General features: G+C 39.2%; 1 protein-coding gene across 1 annotated transcript; it reads right to left on the reverse strand.

Moving 5' to 3' along the window:
• Window positions 1-1295: 1295 nt before the first annotated feature.
• LOC110952284 (protein-tyrosine kinase 6-like) lies at window positions 1296-17721 on the reverse strand. The gene is made up of 8 exons (XM_022195778.2): window positions 16953-17721; window positions 12167-12288; window positions 9432-9595; window positions 8992-9157; window positions 7503-7664; window positions 6115-6296; window positions 5868-6021; window positions 1296-1881 (listed from the first exon to the last, which is right to left on the reverse strand). The coding sequence occupies exons 1-8, from the start codon at window positions 17324-17326 to the stop codon at window positions 1700-1702; spliced, it is 1506 nt and encodes a 501-aa protein (XP_022051470.1). The 5' UTR covers window positions 17327-17721; the 3' UTR covers window positions 1296-1699.
• Between the last annotated feature and the right edge of the window lie 1271 nt (window positions 17722-18992).

The following is an 18992-nucleotide window of genomic DNA, read 5'->3' on the forward strand; positions in this document are numbered from 1 at the left end:
ATATTGCAACCGATATGTTAAAGAAAAAAGCAAGAAGTCTAACAGTCATGTTATTGTGGGTGCATCCATCATTCCATCTGCCTGGTCGAAGCTTCAGAATTTAATATACAACTCTTAGATAATGTTCAGTTAAATAACAAGCAACAAAATAGTTAATAAAGCCCATCACAATTTCTTAGAGCCCAAGCTGACATATTTAATGTCTGACCTATGACTGGGACATCTCAACCCGCACCAAACTCCACATCTTCACTTCAAACGTCAAATCCGTCCTCATGTATGGCTCTGAAACATGGAGGGTCATCAGAAGCTCCAAAAAGATCCAGACCTTCATCAGCAAGTGTCTCCGGCAGATCCTCAACGTCAAGTGGTTTGACAGAGTGTCAAACACCGACCTGTGGACTAGGGCCAACCAATAGCCTATGGATGTCCAGATCAGGAGGAGAAAGTGGCGATGGGTCGGCCACACGCTGAGGAAGGAACCTGCAAATGTCACCAGGCAGGCACTTGAACCCTCAAGGCAAGACGAAGCGTGGGCGCCCAAAACAGACATGGAGACGAACCGTCATCAATAAGCTGAAGACCATCGGCCTGTCTTGGGAGGAAGCCAAGAGGAAAGCCAGAGACCGGGAGAAGTGGAGAGCTACTGTTGAGGCCGTATGCTCCACTAGGAGTGAAGAGTATTAAGTAAGTAATGACTGGGAGATAAAATAATCAATATCTGTGATGCATCAACAGCACTAAACAAACTGTTTGCTAACATTTTGGACAGTTTTACTCAAACAACAATGAAAAGACGTAAAGAAAACGCAAAGTTCAGCGGCATAAGCAAAGCCTAAATGTGCTTCTTTTGCAGCTCAAACAGCCTCTCATACCTTAATAATGGAGCCCCTTCACCCTCTGTCGCTCTCAGTCTCGGCTTCCAAGCGGGTCTTCTGAATCTGCAGCTGCATGGGTGTCCACAGACCTTACATTAGAGGCTCTGACCAGCAGAGACTGTTGGTTTTCTTGTGAGACAGGCTTTATGGTCAAAGAACACTCACATTCCTGTATCTCCAGTCACCTCCACTTTCACTGAGAGCTGAAAGAATTGACGTAATGGTTAGTGTGGGTTCTTCTTCTGGTGTTACCTGGTCCAAGCCCACCATTCTTTGTTTAATGCGTATCCATGAGACATCATTCCTTTATCCATATTTATTTTTGTGTATAAATGTTGTTTTTCATTGTTGTGTTAACATTAAAACGACTACCAGTTTACCTCAATAAATAAAGCAGTTCAAATAAAAAAAAAAACATTGTTTGTGAGTCTTTATTAGAAATAGGTTATCTAAAAATGATTAGTAATTATCACTTTGTGGCCTGAAATGAAACATTTTACTGTGACAACTCTTTTTTTTAGTTTTATTTCCCATCTCAGGTTTAGCGGATTCAGAGTACTCTCACAACTGCTCAAAAATATGACTTAAAAAGTTCATTCTAAGTGTTTCCATGAAAATTGTTACTTCCTGATGGTCTCAGCTCAGTAAAAAGCATTCTCCACATGAATCGATACAGAGAAGAATTGTTGGTTGCAGCCCTAGAGGACTGAAGAAAACGCCTCAAGTATTGCAGGTTCACAAAGTTTTGTGTCCGTTTTTCTAAAGAGGAGTCTTTAGTGAAAAGCTCCCAAAGTCCCCGCTTGTTGAGTCTGTAATGCAGATCACTCCAGCACATAGGAGCAGCTATCCAGCTGGATCCTGAGGGACTTGAAGTCTGGTCTGTCGGCTGGCTCGGCGCTCCAACATTTTTGCATGATTTGATAGAGAAAGTTGGGACATTTCGACGGTGCCGGCATCCTGTATCCCTTCATAATCTGTTCATGCACTTCTTGGTTACTAAAAGCTGAGACAGAGAAAAGCAGGAGGAGGGAGGAGAAAGAAAAGCAGAAGTGGTGTTAAACATTTATTTTCACTAAAATATCTGTACACGCACCTGGGGGCTTTTTAAGTATATCGTTGTGCAAACTTTAATCCTGTGGGAAATGAACGTTCAACCTGAGCCCACTGTAAACCAACACTCCAGGAATATTTCCTAAGCACAGTTTGATAAACAGCCCTGCAAAATTGGTTCAACTTGATCGGAAATTTACTGTAAAAACTTGAATTAGACAATCACACTTCAACACCTTGGACCTTCAAATGAGCCAAATGTAAGTCTGCATGACTAATACTTCTAAACTTTTCAGTCAGGCCACTATGTGATTTAATTGTAGGAAGATTCATTGCGTCAAAACAAATGCTCCTGAGTTTCTTGCTTTGCTCAGACATCATCAATGCACATCATTTCCACTACAGTACAATTTCCTCTACCTTCTAGCTGGCCTGGTAGGTGCACTACATTCACTACGACTCTTAGAGGTTCAACAGGCGTTTCACCTCTCATTCAAGAATGCTTTTTTAATTGTGCAGAATCAGAACTACTTAGATAAATTTAGGCACCACATGAGGTTTACAAACTAACTGGTTTGAGTTAAAATACACTCTTTTGCTATGTTTGCCACATATAGCAAAGCTCTGCTGTGTCCATTTCACCTTGTCACCTCTTGGATGAGAAGTAAACAAAACATTCTTTCGTAAACCTAATGAAAAACTGAGATAGCTAAAGCAATCATTTTCTGAAAATGTAACCAAACATTATTAGGAAAAACGAGTGAAAACAAAGGTCAAAATGAGGCCAAAATAAAACAGAAAACTGCCTCAATGATCCAACACGGGACTCAAACGACGGTTGATAAAGGTGATAATTCAGATCATTAAAGGGGCCTGATATTATCGAAACTAGCCTAACTGGGTGTGGAGAGTGAAGCCTGTCAGAACTGAGGATGTGCTGCTCTTCTTCCTGAACATCTCTGCATTTCCTCAATTGCAGCATATTTTTGTTGATCCGGGTTTCTTTTCCTCATCACATTTAAGATAAGTGCATCTAATATACCATAACTGTTTAGAAAGGATGGGTTTACAGTTTTTTATAGTCTGTCTGAAGACATTTCAACCACACATCGAAACAGGTTTGACATGCTGCAATCTTCCTTGCGGCTCATGCCAGCCATTAAAACATCTCTGCCTATAGCTATACTGTGGTAAGTTAAGGATGATAAAATCACCAGCTGAAATGCAAAGTATCTAGAGTCCAATATACAGTAATAGTGGCAAGGCATCCATTTTTTAAGGACCAAGTTAATCATTTTTTTTAAACAACAGCCTGCTACATTTATGAACTAAACTGAAAGAGGTTTTGCTTCCTCATTCCTGGTCTGTAGTGAGACTCAAATCACTATCCTCTAACATCGCTGTCGTTTAGCTGAAATGGAAGCCTCGAAATAAAAAGATAGAAACCTGCAAAGCCGCAGAAAAAAATAATTAGGTTTGCCGGATTCTGACGAGGGACGCTTCAAATAAAGACTGTAGATTTTATCACCCTTAACTTACCACAGAATAGCTTTAGGGAGAGATATTTTAATGGCTGGCACGAGCAGCACGGAAGATTACAGTAAGTCAAAGCTGTTCTAATTTAAGGGTATATTATTTTAAGACGGGCTATATACAACTTTGAACCTGTGGTTTAAAACAGTTGTATATTAGATATGCTCATCTTAAATATGATAGGGAAAAGAAACTCAGATTAAGAAAAATGTGCCACAATTGAAGAAAATGCAGAGATGTAAGGAAAACAATACACACTCAGTTCTGACAAAAACACTTTTTTACTGCTGAAGAAAAAGAACCAGTTGTGCCCTGTGCCAGCAGTAATCAGACCGTTTTATTTAGCTGGACTAGCAGACACAGTCTGAACGGGATGTAACAGCAAAGCAGGATTTAAACAATTTCAAAATGAAGGCGAAACTGGAGAAATTAAGAATCCAACATTTTGTCTCAATTGCACACAGAAAGTTATCTGTCTTTAATGAATGGCAGTAATTGCGCTGCACAGTAGAGCAGTGGTTAGCACTGTCACCTTACAGCTAGAAGATCCCCGGTTTGTGTCCGGCGTGGGATCTTTCTGCATGGAGTTTGCATGTTCTCCCTGTGCATGCGTGGGTTTTCTCCGGGATTCTCTGGCTTCCTCACACAATCCAAAAACATGCTAAAGTTAAATGGTAACTCTAAATTTTCCGAAGGTGTGAGTGTGATTGCTTGTCTGTATTTGTAGCGCTGTGATACACTGGTGGTGTCCTCTGCCTTCACCATAAGTCAGCTGGGATAGATTCCAGATCCCCCACGACCCTAATGGTGATTAAGCGGTGCAGAGATGATGGATGGAATACAGTAACTGGTATTGGTCGACTGAAATCGTAAAAAGATCGGCACGTTATTTCTAGATGAACTGATTGAGCAACAGTACTTTCTACCTGCTAGCCTTATTAGCCAAAATTAATTCTAAGGCAACATTAAATCTAGTATTTGCAGCATTTACCTATTGCCCCTGATTGTTTTAAAGTGAAATGATGATTCATATTTGTAAAAGTAGAGTGAAATAATTGTTAATTTCACATTTTTATTTCAAGTTTAAACCTGGAGCAGCAGGCGTTTCATCTCTCATCCAAGAGGCTTTTTCAATTTTGCAGAACCAAAACTACTTGGTTAAATTTCAGCACCTGAAGTACTTAGTGGAGTCTATAAAACAATACTTCATGGTAATTTCATGTATTTTCAAGTTGAAAGCAGCAGCTCATTAGCTTTGCTAAGCATAAAATCTAAAAGTAGGAAAAACAGCCAGCGAGAGAAAGTTCAAAAATATTCTGTCCATCACCTGCAAAGTGCACTTATAAGACAACCTAAGAATAGACTGAAAAAACTGTTCATTCATCCATCGGCATTTCTGTGCAGCATCTCTGCTCTTTTCCCATTAATCTGACAGCACCAACTTCACTCTGGGAAGGCACTGCACCTGGCTGTAAAATCACAGCAAGTAACTCTTTACAATGTTTTATTTCTGCATGCAGATCAAACAAAGATGATCAAGCATCTTAGGAAAGTTTTTCAGGTTCTGATAGATGTGTTTCTTTGTTTGGCAGAGAGATTCTTCCAGCCTTTATGCTAAATTATGTGAATTACGTCCTGATTCTAGCTCAGTAGTTGATGCACAACCTTGACTGTGGTGTCAATCCAGTCAACTAACTCTCAGCAAGAAATTGGGGGGGGTGTATTTTCAAAATGTTGATCTATTAATGAACGATACCACCATTTCTGTGTAAGACAGTTTCTGAGTGGTTTGCCACCAACTGGCTTGAGACTCATCAAATTACTACAACTTCTGCTTTGTGATGAGAACAGCCTCGGAGCAGACCCACATGCACCTGCCCATGACTTGTTGTTAAATAGTTTGGAACTGAAAGTGCATAAAACATTCAGTAAATGGTAAGTAAGCTTGAACTAGTAGACTCCATTTGGTCAGACAAGTTCAAAGTTGTAAAAATGTGTAGCTGTTGACAGGCAGTCTGTTCCTCCACTACAAAAAATAATTGATTAATCCTGAAAGGTTAGATAAATAGATAGATACTTTATTAATCCCATGGGAAACACCAGCAGTTGTCTGACCAATAAGACCTTGGACGGATGAGATCACATCTGCAAACCCACTGACCAGTTGACCAAGAAAATACAGCCACAACAGCAGGACAAACGCAACAAAATCATAGCATCCATTACAGGTTATTGTTGTGATTGAGACACTGTTCTGACAAACTTGCAAATATCCAAGACAAAATGGGACAAATGCTTTCCGTAAGGACTTTGATGTGATAAATTCCAGAATTTACTGAGGACTGAAGGTGCTTTAAATTGCTTTTATAAAAGCATCCAACCCAAAAACCCTGTCATTCCACTAACCTGGATAAGGAGCGCCTCCATAGGTGATAATCTCATAGAGCAAAACACCAAAAGACCAGACATCTGACTTGTTGGAAAACTTTCCATGGCTGATGGCCTCAGGAGCGCTCCACTTGTAAGGCATCTTTTTATCTTCTGTGATGTAAAATGGCTCCTGAATTTCCAAAAGAAAAAAAAACCTTTGACTTAAAACCAGCATTCTTGATTTGACTTTAAATCTGACTTCCAAACCCTTCCATGCCCCTACCTTGACGATTCTGGCCAGCCCAAAGTCGGCCACCTTACAGATGTAGTCTTCTCCCACCAGGACATTTCGAGCAGCCAGATCTCTGTGGATGCTGTTCTTTTCCTCCAAGTATGACATCCCATCAGCCACCTGGGCACCCATATCAATGAGTGATGCCACGTCTTGATGCTGCCCCTCTGGACCTGAGAAAGAAGCAGAAAATAACAGACAATCAGACAACAGCTATACGGTGTAGAACTCACAACTATGTTTAATAGTGAAAGTAAGAGCATTTCCACATGCACAGTGCAAAGGGAACTCAAAGGATTGGGACTAGACAGCTGTTTAGCCCTAAGAAAACCACTGATCAGGGAGGCTAATCAGAAAAAAAGGCTTGAGTATGCTAGGTAGCATAAAGATTGGAGACTGGAGCAATGGAAGAAGGTCATGTGGTCTGATGAGTCCAGATTTACCCTGTTCCAAAGTGATGGACGCATCAGGGTAAGACGAGAGATGTGTGAAGTGATTCACTCATCATATCTAGTGCCTACAAGCCTGTGGGGGTTAGAGTTATGATCTGGGGTTGGTCAGGTTCACTAATGTTATGTTACTAAACAACGAGGTCAGCTGACTACCTGAATATACTGAATGACCAGGGGCCTTTGCGTAGAAAGTGGCGTATGAGTCCACACCTCAGTACCATTGAGAATCTTTAGGATGTGCTGTAGAAGATTTTGCACTGCAGTCCGACTCTCACATCATCAATAGAAGATCTTGGTAGAAAATGAATGCAACTCTGGACAGAAATAAATGCTGTGACTTTGCAGAAGCTCATCGAAACGATGTCACTGCGAATGTGTGTCTTTCTTAGAGCTAAAGGCAGTCCAATGCAATATTAGAGAGCGAAATTTTATTTTTTTGGACGAGCAGTGTACATTATACTGATTTCCACTGTAGGAATCTGTAGGCTGTTTTAGGCAGTGGCGCCTCCAGAAATTTTCCGCAAGAGTGGTCAGATGGGGAAAATCTTGGGGCGGCACACAAAAACAAAGACCATAACTGAAACACAGGAATTCTATTTTACCTTTGTGCTATAGAGGTTTTGCTGAAAACTATGTCAATATTAGAGTTCATTAACTGCTTCAGCTACTGATATCCTTTTTCAAAAAATATTTTACAGGTAATGCTACTGATTGTCTAACATACGAGTACAAACGAATGAGACAGGCAGATGAAAAAAAGACATGACGGCAATGAGGACGGAAGGCAATTTCAGAAAACCCCAAAACACCATATCAGCAATCTACCATAAACCAAAACCATGACCCTCCAACCTCACCCTGACACTACAACATTAAACTCTGATTGTTTCCCATGAAAAACAGAAGCAGAAGAACATTGAGGTTTACCTCTGAGGAAGCTGAGCAGGCTGCCTTTCTCCATCAGCTCTGTGATGATGTAGTAAGGCGGTGAAGCCGTGCACACAGCAAACAGAGAGATGAGGTGACGATGCCGGAGACTCTTCAGAATCTGAACTTCTCTGTGAAACTCACGCTGGTTCATCTCGGAGTCTGAAAGAAGAGAGAAAGAATTAAAATATGGGAAATTAAAGGACACAGATAAAAGTAGCAGGAAGAAAATCACATTGAAATCTTGACTGTTTAACAAATATGCCATTAACTGTGGTGCTTAACAAACAAGTCATATGTAGACAAATTAAGTAGACTATAGGGAGAAGATGTGGTTTCAGTATTTTGCAGTCATTAGGTGGCAGATTCATCTTAAAGAATTTGAGAGCAGAAATTATGCTGCAGCTGCTGTTTGGATGCCTTGCCCATTTAAATCAAATCAGCATAACTGGTTATTCTAGATACAGTGTGTTGTGTAAAGTGTGCAACCTGTTTTTATGCAGTGCAGTACACTGTTGGAGACATGAGGGAAATGTCTTTTCAGTGAAACAGATGATTCATCAGTTCAATTACATAAGTGACCTACTTAAGAGGCCGCAGTTTAAAACTCTGCACTTCCTTTATTGACTACAAGTCTACAATCAGTCCACTTATCCTCAATGAAAACAACATGTTGTGAATATTAAAACTGTATTGAGACAGAGATTAGTAATGACACATGCCAAAACTTCAGCTGGGTAGGCAACAAAAGAAAGAATTCCACAGATAGCTGCACAACTCAGTAGAATACTTTGCAACTGTGTCACTTCAACTCCAGGGGCAACAAGGTTGCTTGGTTGCCAGTTATGCATCAGAAATGGATCACTGGGAATTATTGTGAAAGGTCTGGAAATGTCACATTCTCATTCTGTCTCTACCAGACAAAACAAAACCAGTTTCACCATAAATGTGGCCCAATGTGTCACTGACAATATGTACTATGATTTTTGCACAATGAAATAAAAGTCAGTTTTTACAGTACACATACAGTACATTATTATTACTTAATAATTGGGGCATTAATTGCTTCGACTGATAAGCTAAAAATGACGCGAGTCAGATATTTTAAAGGGCCACTTCTTTGCAAATTAATGCACCTTTAATGCTCGAAAAACACAACAAATTTTCTTTTACTGTGGCATGCTGCAACACCTCTTCTGAGCCTCTGTCTGAAACACTCCATTTTAACTCATGTAGTATGTTAAACGGGATCTAGTAGTAATTTTTCCACCATATTGTGTGTTTAGACTGAATGCAGAGATTCCTATGCTATGACACGTTGCTCATTTTGATTGGCTCTTCTCTGTTGTTTCATTAACTGTGCAAATCTTTGCCTTGTAAAAATATTTTCAAAACCCTTATCTCTTGTCGCTGTCTATCTCTATGTCTGTCCTCATCTCGGTCTGACAGAGATTTTTTCTACTACCTATCTGCTGAGATGATAAAATACCATTTTTCAGGATCTTGATGGCAACATTGATGTGGTTTTTCCAGCGTCCCCTGTAGACGTCGGCAAAGTTGCCGCTGCCCAGCTGCTCCTCCAGCGAGAACTCCTCTTTTGGGAGCTCCCATTCATCCACCGTAAAATGATTCAGGTCCGAGATGTTGGGCTTTTTCTGATGGACGAAAAACGAAGATTTGTATGTCATATAGAGCCATAAAACACAGCACAAATATGCAGAATGATGCATCCAAACAACAGTCTCAAGTTTTTAACCAGAGAAGTTTGGCTACCAAATCCTATAAACACAAGGTAGAAAGCAGGTATATTTATATATTTTCTTTTAGACACCAGTTGTGATTGTCCACAATTCTTGTGTTCAGATGATTAGACACATATGAGGAACAAATGAGGAAGCCAAAATACAAAACTGACATATCGCGCCTCACCCTTTTGCAGGGTCTCCCCAGTTTGCCTGTGTTGATGAGGTTGTTGTTGCAGTAGTGCTCCACAAGGTCAATCAGAGAGTTGAACTGATGGTTGGGATCCACAAGGAACTTACTTCCATTTGCTTGGTGGACCTTAAAATGTTTCACCCGGCTGCTTGACCTCACTGCGGAAAGATTCACACAATATCAGAAACAAGCAGAAGTGGTAAAAAAATTAAACATATAAACTAAATAAGATGCACACACATCCTTGAACAAATTCAGCCAAACAATAAAATCCTAAAAGTGCAATTTAAATAAAATAAAATGGTTAGGTCAGGCAGCAACAACAGCCATTGTCTCAAATGTAATTTAGAAAAAATAACAGGATTACGATTGCATATACAGGGTGTCCCAAAAAAATGTATACACACTTTAAATAGTTGTAAACTAGGTATTTAATATAGTTCGTTTAATTTTCAACATGTAAAAGAATTTACAAACATCATTCTATTGTTTTGTCACCGCCTGTTCTCAAACTGATGTCCGTTCTGGTCCAGACACTGCTGACAATGCAAAGTGATGGAATAGCACACATCATGAAACAAATCCCTTGGTATTTGAGTGCATTCACGTTCAATGGTTGCTCTCAATTCAGTGACTGTTGCAAGTCTCATTGTGTAGACTTTGTCTTTTAGGTATCCCCATAAAAAGAAGTCTAGTGGTGTGAGATCTGATGAACGTAGAGTCTATTCAGCTGCTAAAAGGTGTATGCATTTTTTTGGGACACCTTGTATTGGGGTTAAAGCTCTATAGTGTTATTTACGGTGTGATTTAACTGAGTAATTTACAAATTGGGGATTAAAAACCTACAAAAAATATGTAAAATACCCCTTTACCTCCCATAATACATAGTAAGGCTGACACCCTAGTGTTATTTATTATTGAGAGTGATCAAACCGTCGTAATATTATAACAGTTTTAAAGCAGTTTGGATAATCCGGATAAACAGTTGGACTGTTTACATTCAGTTTGACCTTTGGGCTGCTCCTGCTCGTCACTGTCAGACTGTATCATAGACATGTCGCTTATGGAAATGATAAAATTATACATCCTAAATTAAAATACACTTGCTGTTTTGCTGATTTTCACTGAAGAAAGGTGCAGATTAGCAGCCTGCTTGATATGATGGTGAACATAAACACTGACATTCTCCGTGGCTATGCTTGTGTTGCTGCATTTTTAAAGGGCATCAGTTCAATGCTTTGTAAGTGTGACTGTCATACATGGATCGGATCTGAGACGGAAGCATTTGTAAGAAATGAATAATGACAAATTGTCCCACTCTTATATGCGCCCATGTGTGGGTGCAGTGCAGTAACTGCTACGCTTTTGTTAGTCTTTATGACACTGTGCTTAGTCATCTTAACAATCTGAACCTCAGGCAGTTTCTGGGTGTTTTTTGATTCTGTCACATTTTTACTTTCCTTGGGATTATTACCTCCGCCAGGAGGTTATGTAATCACCGGAGTTTGTCTGTTTGTCTGTTTGTCTGTTAACAGCATAACTCAAAAAGTCATGGACGGATTTTCACCAAATTTTTACAGAATGTCCGGAAGAGCAAAAGTAACAATCGATTAGATTTTGGAGGTGATCCGGATCACCGTCTGGATCCAGGATTTTTTGAAGGACTCTGGCCAGGCCATCTCTCAATTGCACAGAGTCCTTCAAAAAAATCCTGGATCCAGACGGTGATCCGGATCACCTCCAAAATCTAATCGATTGTTACTTTTGCTCTTCCGGACATTCTGCAAAAAATTTGGTGAAAATCCGTCCATGACTTTTTGAGTTATGCTGTTAACAGACAAACAAACAAACAGACAGACAAACAAACAGATGGCATGGCAGAGGTCTGCGCTCTCCGAATGCTTCTCTAGTTTTCAACTGCAACAAAAAGTCCTGCACCTGTATGGAAACAGAACAACAGTGGCTAGAAGTACAGAAGACTCAGAAATTTCTTTTGTGCAGTATGACACACTTATATTTCCACAATTCACAAAAATAAAAGAAACAAAATTCAAATTCTTTCATAAAAAAAGCCCCCAGATGACATCATTTGTCAGAGCCAGAAACTGTAAACACAGAAAGAATTCTTGGATTTCTTTTACTTCTCAACTGTTGTTTAACTACTCATTTGTGATGTGTAGATACATCAGAAAAATGTAATCCGAGCTAAGCTTTGTGGGACTTTGCTATTTCCTCAAAATTGATTTATTGTCAAAAATTAACGGTCTGCACGATTAAGAAGCTGTAAAAAACAAAAGATTTGGTGAGAGGTCATGAGTGACTCAGCTACACCCAACAGTTAGGTGATATAAAGTCTGATATACTTCTAGTCATGGTTGTGCTGCTTTCACAGAGGTGCAGGACTTCATATTAGTGAAAAATATATTAAAAAAAATGAGCCCACAATACATAAACATTTGTGACAGAAGCAAAAAAATGGCCAGAAAGTGGTTGGAGTTCAGAGAGTTTGGCCTGTTTAAAATGATATAGCGAGAAGACATAAGTAGAAACCTCATGTTAGGGGCTTGGGCTCCCCGTAACCTTAAATCTTTCAAATCTAAAGCCAAATATTGTCCTTTTACTTCCTTTTTCTGTCTCAACTGCTTCCTCTGTCAGTGTACTTCAACCCATCGCACGCCTCTGATTTCTTTATAGTTTTAATCCATCAAACTCCCTTGCTGTTTTCTTACCTGAAAGAACATATCCAATGTTGTCTTTTTCGCTGTGTCGGATAAGAAAAGCTCCCTCTTCATTTCCTGGTCCCATCAAGTGGCCTTGGGCCTCGAAGCGGTTCATTTTCCCATAAAACCACCTGAATCAAGACAGAAATATATCAGTAAAAGTAATTATTAGAAAATGGCTGGCTGGCTTCAGAACCTAAGTCTGTAATAATCAAAACAATGATGTGAAATAGATGGAAATGGTTGATAAAATCTTCTGCAATCCTCTTCAGATGAATCTCAGGTGCACACAAGATATAGCAATTTATGCTTTGGTGATAAGCAAATAGCTGAAAAGTGATGTGTAGTTCCGTTCTGCAACATTTCTAATTAGGTCAGAAGTCTTTAAAGAAGAGTAGGCAGTCAGGACAAAAGACGGTTATTGTAACACCACACTGATTATCCTTCTCCATCAGGTTATGAATCAGATCTCCAGGCCGAAAATACAGTTTTTATAAAGCTGTGTAGAAAGAATTCATTTCCATTTTTTGGATGAAGTAGATTTTATACTGACAAAACCTTATCCAACAGTTGCTCAGCATTAACTGGTGTCTGTTTCGGCTCTGTAAGAACAATTAAAACAGTATTTGCCATCAATCTCTGATGGAATTACTGAGTTCAGTGTTGCAAAGATGTTTTGTACTGGACCGTAGTGCTAGGTCCATCTTGGATTACTATAATGTGAGTTGGAAAGGTTCACAAGAATTGACATAGACTTCTATTAAAGGTCCCATAGAGTGAAAATGAAATTCTCTTGTCTTTTGTTTTATAAACTGAAAGGTGTAAAATAAAAAGACGCTTATTTTTGATATTCCTCCAGTTGCACCTCAGCTTAGATCTCCTCCCAGTATTAAAAAAACAGTAAGAATTTGGTCCAGTTTCAATAGGGGGTTACTAATAGATGTAAAAATAGAAATTTTAATAATTCTGCCCCTTCATACCTGCTGTGTCCAGACGAACCACTGGGGTTGACCAGCTGCCTCTCAGTCCACGAAGTTCATTTACTTTGTACAGCTGCTTCTCTAAACTCTCTAACTCTAAAATGTCTCTCAGCCATGAGAAAAGTCCATCAGATCTTCTGATGTTGATGCAAGAGTGAACATAAGAGTCTTCATGCACTCAACCCACAGGATTCTTTTTATTTTTGATGGCAATGTCACAACAACAATGGAAAAATCCTTAGTGTTAGCATGTTGCTGTGATGTAATGAATGCTACCATTAGCTTTGATTATATGCTAACAGGGCAGAGCGCTGTGGAAACTGAAAAGCTGAGCGACATTCAGAGAAACTTGAACCCAATAGTGAAGACTGTGTGGGTTAATGTATCTTCATGTCACCTTCTGTGCTTCAGTGCAACCTAAACTCAGTTGGTGTGTACATCTGTTTGCTTCTCTACTGCTCTCAGTACTCACATAAATTGCAGTTAAAAATGAAATATATGTGATCTCATTCACATATTTTTTGGTTTCAGTTGTCAGACAACTCACCAAACATGAGTTAAAAACAACAGCTGTGCTTAGAATTTAGTGAAATTTCAATGTAAAAGAGAAAATTAGAAGGAATAGAAAGTACTTCGCTTTCACATGTCAGCTGAGATGCAATGAAATGTTTTGATCTGTACTGACAGTCACAGACCCAGGAAGAGTCCCTCTTCACTGGATTAATATATTTAATGCCTGTTAGAGGCGCTAGACAAAAGCCATTTTTCAAGAAAAACTATCAAACAATATCTGTAGTTTTGTTGTGCCAGTTTTGTGGGTATTTTGCTGCATTACATGTACTTTTTTCCTAGATTGTGGTATTATGTAAGCACATTTTAGGCGTGACTTACAGGAACTCTTCTTGGAGTTGAGCGATAATTAGTTAGTTGTGCTTTTCCTGGTATGACAAGTTCAAATTCCTGCAGTAAAGAGATAAAATTTTCTTTATTGATAGTTAACTGAATATCTTCAAGTTGTTAAACGTTGATCACACGGCACATGTTGTTTGAAGATGTTAACATGGACTCTAGAGAACAGTGATGGCATTTCAAAAATGTCTACAAATTAATCACTATTCAACAATAACAGTTTCAGCAAACCTTGATTGTGTCTGATCTTACTGGTACTGTATAAATATGGCTGAGAGAAATTAAAATTGTACCCCATGTATGCCACCAGTTATGTTTTTTGTGTACTTCTTACACTCTTACTTGGATTCAGTTGTATTTAATAATAAACCTGACCTGAGATATGTGCATATACTTGAAGTCTTGACTGTTAAAAACAATGTTTCATCTCTGCAACTCCCCACACATATATTGAAGGATAAAGGAAAGTGTAGCATGAAATATTTTTTGCTTTAAACTTCAAGCTGACTGAAAATGTGGAACCATTGATAATCCTCTAAAGAGTCCAGGGGGTAAAATACACAGTATGACTTATTACTAAACACATTACATATTACAAGTTAGAATAGAGGAACTCTAGAATTAATACTTTCTATCTGACATATGGGAATATCCACGGTTTGCACACTTCCTATTCTGTTGAAGCAATAAACAGCAAGAGAGAATAACAAAACGAGAAGTGGTGAAGCTGACTGTCGTCGTGTTTGCGTCCTTGTTTGCACCACGGCTAATTCACACACACAGACACGGGTTTGACATTATGAAAGGTGCTATTGACATTTTTCACACACAACAGAGAGTTGGGTTGAATATATGTGATGTAGAAAATTAAAAATAAAGAGATAGACCGCTGTCATATTCGGGTTTTAGTTGAATGAATGGCCACTTGCTGACAAAGATTAAGGGAAGCTGATTAACAGCAGCAAGAGTGACAACAAGTAATGGAAAGGTTGCTGTATGGGTTTTATCCAAAGCTCCACAGACACTACATACGAAGAATCTTTTTTAAAGTTTGAGTCATTTCTATATTTTGTAAATTTCACAGGAGGCTTTTCCAAACATGAGAGCGACTATGATAACAGGTGTAACGCATGCTCTCCCTGAGAAACATACAAAGTTAAGGGACACGAAAAAAGAAATAGTAAAAAAAGAAGTAAATTCACATTTATAAATAGGTAAAATGCAGATAAAAGCAATAAGCTCGGGTAAAGCAGGTCAATTTCAAGTACATGAAATAACCTAATTTTTACACCAAATAAAGTGCAAAAGATGATCTTATAAAGCAAATTATCTCAAATAAAGCAAACAGAGAAACAACGAAAGGTCAAAATGATCAATTAAGAGGCAGAGAATGAGATGGTTCTCTGTAGTAGTAAAATGTACAAAATAATATATTAAAATTTTAACAAAAGATACAAATTTAGTTGCTGACTTACAAGTAGAGTTTGACTACAACTGACCAGTACTTATCTGGTGTGAGCTCAGCTTATCAGCTGGATCCCCAAACTGAACACATACTGAATTTTAATTAGTTTAATTAAAGTGTAATGTGCATCTGGGATAATGAAAAGTGTTAACTTCTATATATTTTCCTCTTACATCCAGTAATGTCAATTGTTGTTTAAGCAGTTAAAGCGTCAGTGTTTACAACATGTGTTCACTGCAGGTTTTCCAAGAAATTAGAATAAACAAACCCAAATTAGTACTCAGGCAAATACGGTTTCACTTCTTACATGCTAAGGTTGAAATTAGCTTTACATAACCTCATCAGTTCAGCGCTCATTTCAAAGTGTAGGTTTAATTACACTTAACAGTGTTGTGAGTCCTGGGAGGCTGAAATCTCAATTACAGCTTTGCAATGTGACTTTTGGTTGTTATACTTGCTGCCGTATGTATTCCATTCATCACCTGTAGGCTGTTATGTTTGTACAGCATAATACTAATGACTGATACTGGGATTTGATGTGGTCCCAAAGCTTGATTCAGGCAGTTGCTGTTAACCAAAGCGCGCAGTTGCTCCGCTCGTGTACAGAGAATCATTAGTATGTTCCTGAAATTAATCATAAATCTACCTTTTTTTTTTCTGTTGCAAGATTATATGACCAGACTCCACTGTCCACGCAGAGGATCCAAGTCTGAGGTTTTTACTCTGGTAGGTTTAGTTTCACAGCTTTGTAAGTTGATCTTGGCTCAAATCGTACTGGCAGGTTTGAAAGACATGTAGTGTTTGTAAAATGATCAAAATTACACAATACATCTGAGCCAGAAACTGTTCATTTTGAACATTTTCAACTTTCCAGTGGGTCTGTGGACATATCTATATGTGTGGTGGTACAGTTTTGTCAGAAAAATCAATGAAATCTAAGCTTCATATTCTGATATTTTACGAAAATCACTTTAATCTGCACGTCTGAAAATGTGAAAATATGTCAAATATTAACCATGTGTGCAAAACACAAAAACGTCTGCATTCCTGAGAAGTTTTGACTGACTTAGCTCAGACCATCAGGGGCTTCTGGGCTGAACTGCAGGCTGTGTTATCACAGAGCAGATAGGAGACAAGTAGGACAACAGATCAAAATCTGTGTCCCTCCAAGTTTGTGCACTTCATCACCACTTGTACGTATGATATTATCAGTAATAAAGAGCTTGGAGTAGTAAAATACAAATATCACTTAAAAATGTAAATGGAATGATATCAAATGCATGTTTTTTGAGGAAGAGCTGGAATATGAAATGACAATAAACGTTTCAGTATTGCAAGAAAACGACCTTTCTGACCCACTTATGCATCTAAGGGTTAAGAGTTTGGCAACAACAACAATTAAAGAGGACAGTGAAGAGCTGCTTTCGGGTCAAACACTCACGGCTGCATCTCCAGAGACTCGGCCCTCGCCAGGTAGTTGTTTGGCACAATCCCGGTGTCCAGGACGCGCCCGTTCGTATCGATCTTCCGTGCTGTCCACCATTCCCCGCTGCGGCTCAAAACACAGAACATATCTCCCTCCTGGAAGGACAGCTCGTCCTGGTGCCGGGCTTCAAACGACCACAGCGCCGTGTAGATGGAGCTGCTCTCGGATACTTTGTCCGAGGTCGGCGCAGGGCTCGGTTCTGTCTGCTCGACGGCGACGGCTTCGGCGCCGCCACCCCCAGGGTCTTCTGGAGAAGGCTTTTTGTCGTTGAAAATCCTCTGCCATAGTGGTTCCAGACACGGACAAGCTCTCCGCAGACACTCACCCATAGATGACCATGAACGGCCCCCTCTCGGAGCCGCAGTCCTCCTTGTCAGCCAGCCGACTGCACCTGTCGGACAGGTAGAGGATGGAACGACAGGAATCCTCGGAATGCCTCCACAGGAGCAACTGCTGCTGCTGCTGCTGGCTTTTACTCCCGGTCAGACTGTCTATCTGTCTATTTGCGCTCGGAGCACTGACTTGAACTTCCTGAAGCCTGACAGAAAAGAAACGCTCAGGAACCCCGCCTATACGACAGACAGACGCCGTGTGTGTGAGCTGTTTGAGCCGCAGGAAGCTCTGAACGTGGACAGAAACACACCTGAGCTGTTAGAGTGCAGCTGTTCATGCATTCATTCACACCAGTTACTTCATCACTGGTGTCAAAACGAGACACATGCACGTTTATAGAGGTTATTCTCCAGAGAAAAGACACCATCAGACGAGCAAATCCAGAAAGGTTAATGTTCAAAAAAATCGCATAAGAGAGTAAATATTCAAAATAAATGGATTAAAAATGGCCGTTTATATACTCAACTTCAACTACTAATTCAATTTAACTCACAGCAGATCCAGGTTTCATGGTATTTATTTGCACAAACAAGTAAAAAAACAGGGTTGCATGAGGTGGAATGAGACATTCAATCAAGGCTGACAATGTTATGAAAATATGAATAGAAGAGAGGACATAACTTTGCTCTACCCATTCTTTTGTAAAACATAATATTGATGAGTATCATTTGATTTACTGTTTTTCTTCTTCTACCAGCTAGCTACAAAGGTTACGCTAACAGGTTGTTGTGGGACACACATTCCATGCATAATAATTATTTAAAATATTATGTTGGTTAAAAAATGTTCCCACAATTACAAGAGTGATCGATGAAAAAAAACATTGACAAAAAAAGGAGATTTAAATATCATTTTAACCGTTTTGAGATTCAATTTGGTCAACAGAGGGGTGGGACAAGAGAAAAATGGCATTTTAGGGGACAGCCCAGACTTACTTGGTATTTAAAAAAATATTTTCACACATTTCTTTTTCATATTTCAGGACAAATAAATTTACACAACAACTGCATGTTTTAGTATTTGAACATCGATTATTTGAAATTTGATGTCCTCAAATTCTGGAATGACCCTAATACAGCTGCGTTCCTCCTTGGTGTTTACATAGAGCAGATGTGTATGAAGTATGGAATCAAATGAAATATAAAAGAAGTACAATTTTGAAAGCCAGTGACATCACAGAATCAGATGATGTCCCATGAGTTTTTAAATATTGCTTCATTTACACAGAGGACAACTTTCTACATTGTTATCGTCATATTAGACTTTGTAATTTTGCTAGGCAAGGCCGGGCTGTACACCAGTGGGTCTGAAGAGGATATATATTCAGCAAAATGTATCATCTGGAATTGGAAGCTCATCAGCGGCAGGTTAGTAACAAGGCTGCTGCTGACTATCAGCTGCAACAGATTAAAATGAGGAAAAAAAATGAAGCTTAAGATAAATGAGGAGAAGGTACAGCAAAAAATGGTGTGCAGTTAGGTAGAGAGTACGCAAATCTGACGTGCAACTCTGGGCTGCAGCAAATGAAGTCAAAATGGAAAGACTCTGTAAAGCACAGATCGAGTAAACCCTCTTAAATCAGAGAGACACAGAAACTCAAAA

Source organism: Acanthochromis polyacanthus, chromosome 6 (genome assembly GCF_021347895.1).
Source record: "Acanthochromis polyacanthus isolate Apoly-LR-REF ecotype Palm Island chromosome 6, KAUST_Apoly_ChrSc, whole genome shotgun sequence".
NCBI lineage: Eukaryota > Metazoa > Chordata > Actinopteri > Pomacentridae > Acanthochromis > Acanthochromis polyacanthus.

Bases quoted from the DNA above. Each gene is read 5' to 3' on its own strand.
- LOC110952284 (XM_022195778.2), bottom strand. From the start codon at position 17,326: ATGGGTGAGTGTCTGCGGAGAGCTTGTCCGTGTCTGGAACCACTATGG. The intron at 12,289-16,952 runs GTGAGTGTTTGA...GTCTTGATTCAG, and splicing joins GAGTCTCTGGAGATGCAGCC to GTGGTTTTATGGGAAAATGA. The intron at 6,022-6,114 runs GTAGGGGCATGG...TTGGAAATTCAG, and splicing joins GGCTGGCCAGAATCGTCAAG to GAGCCATTTTACATCACAGA.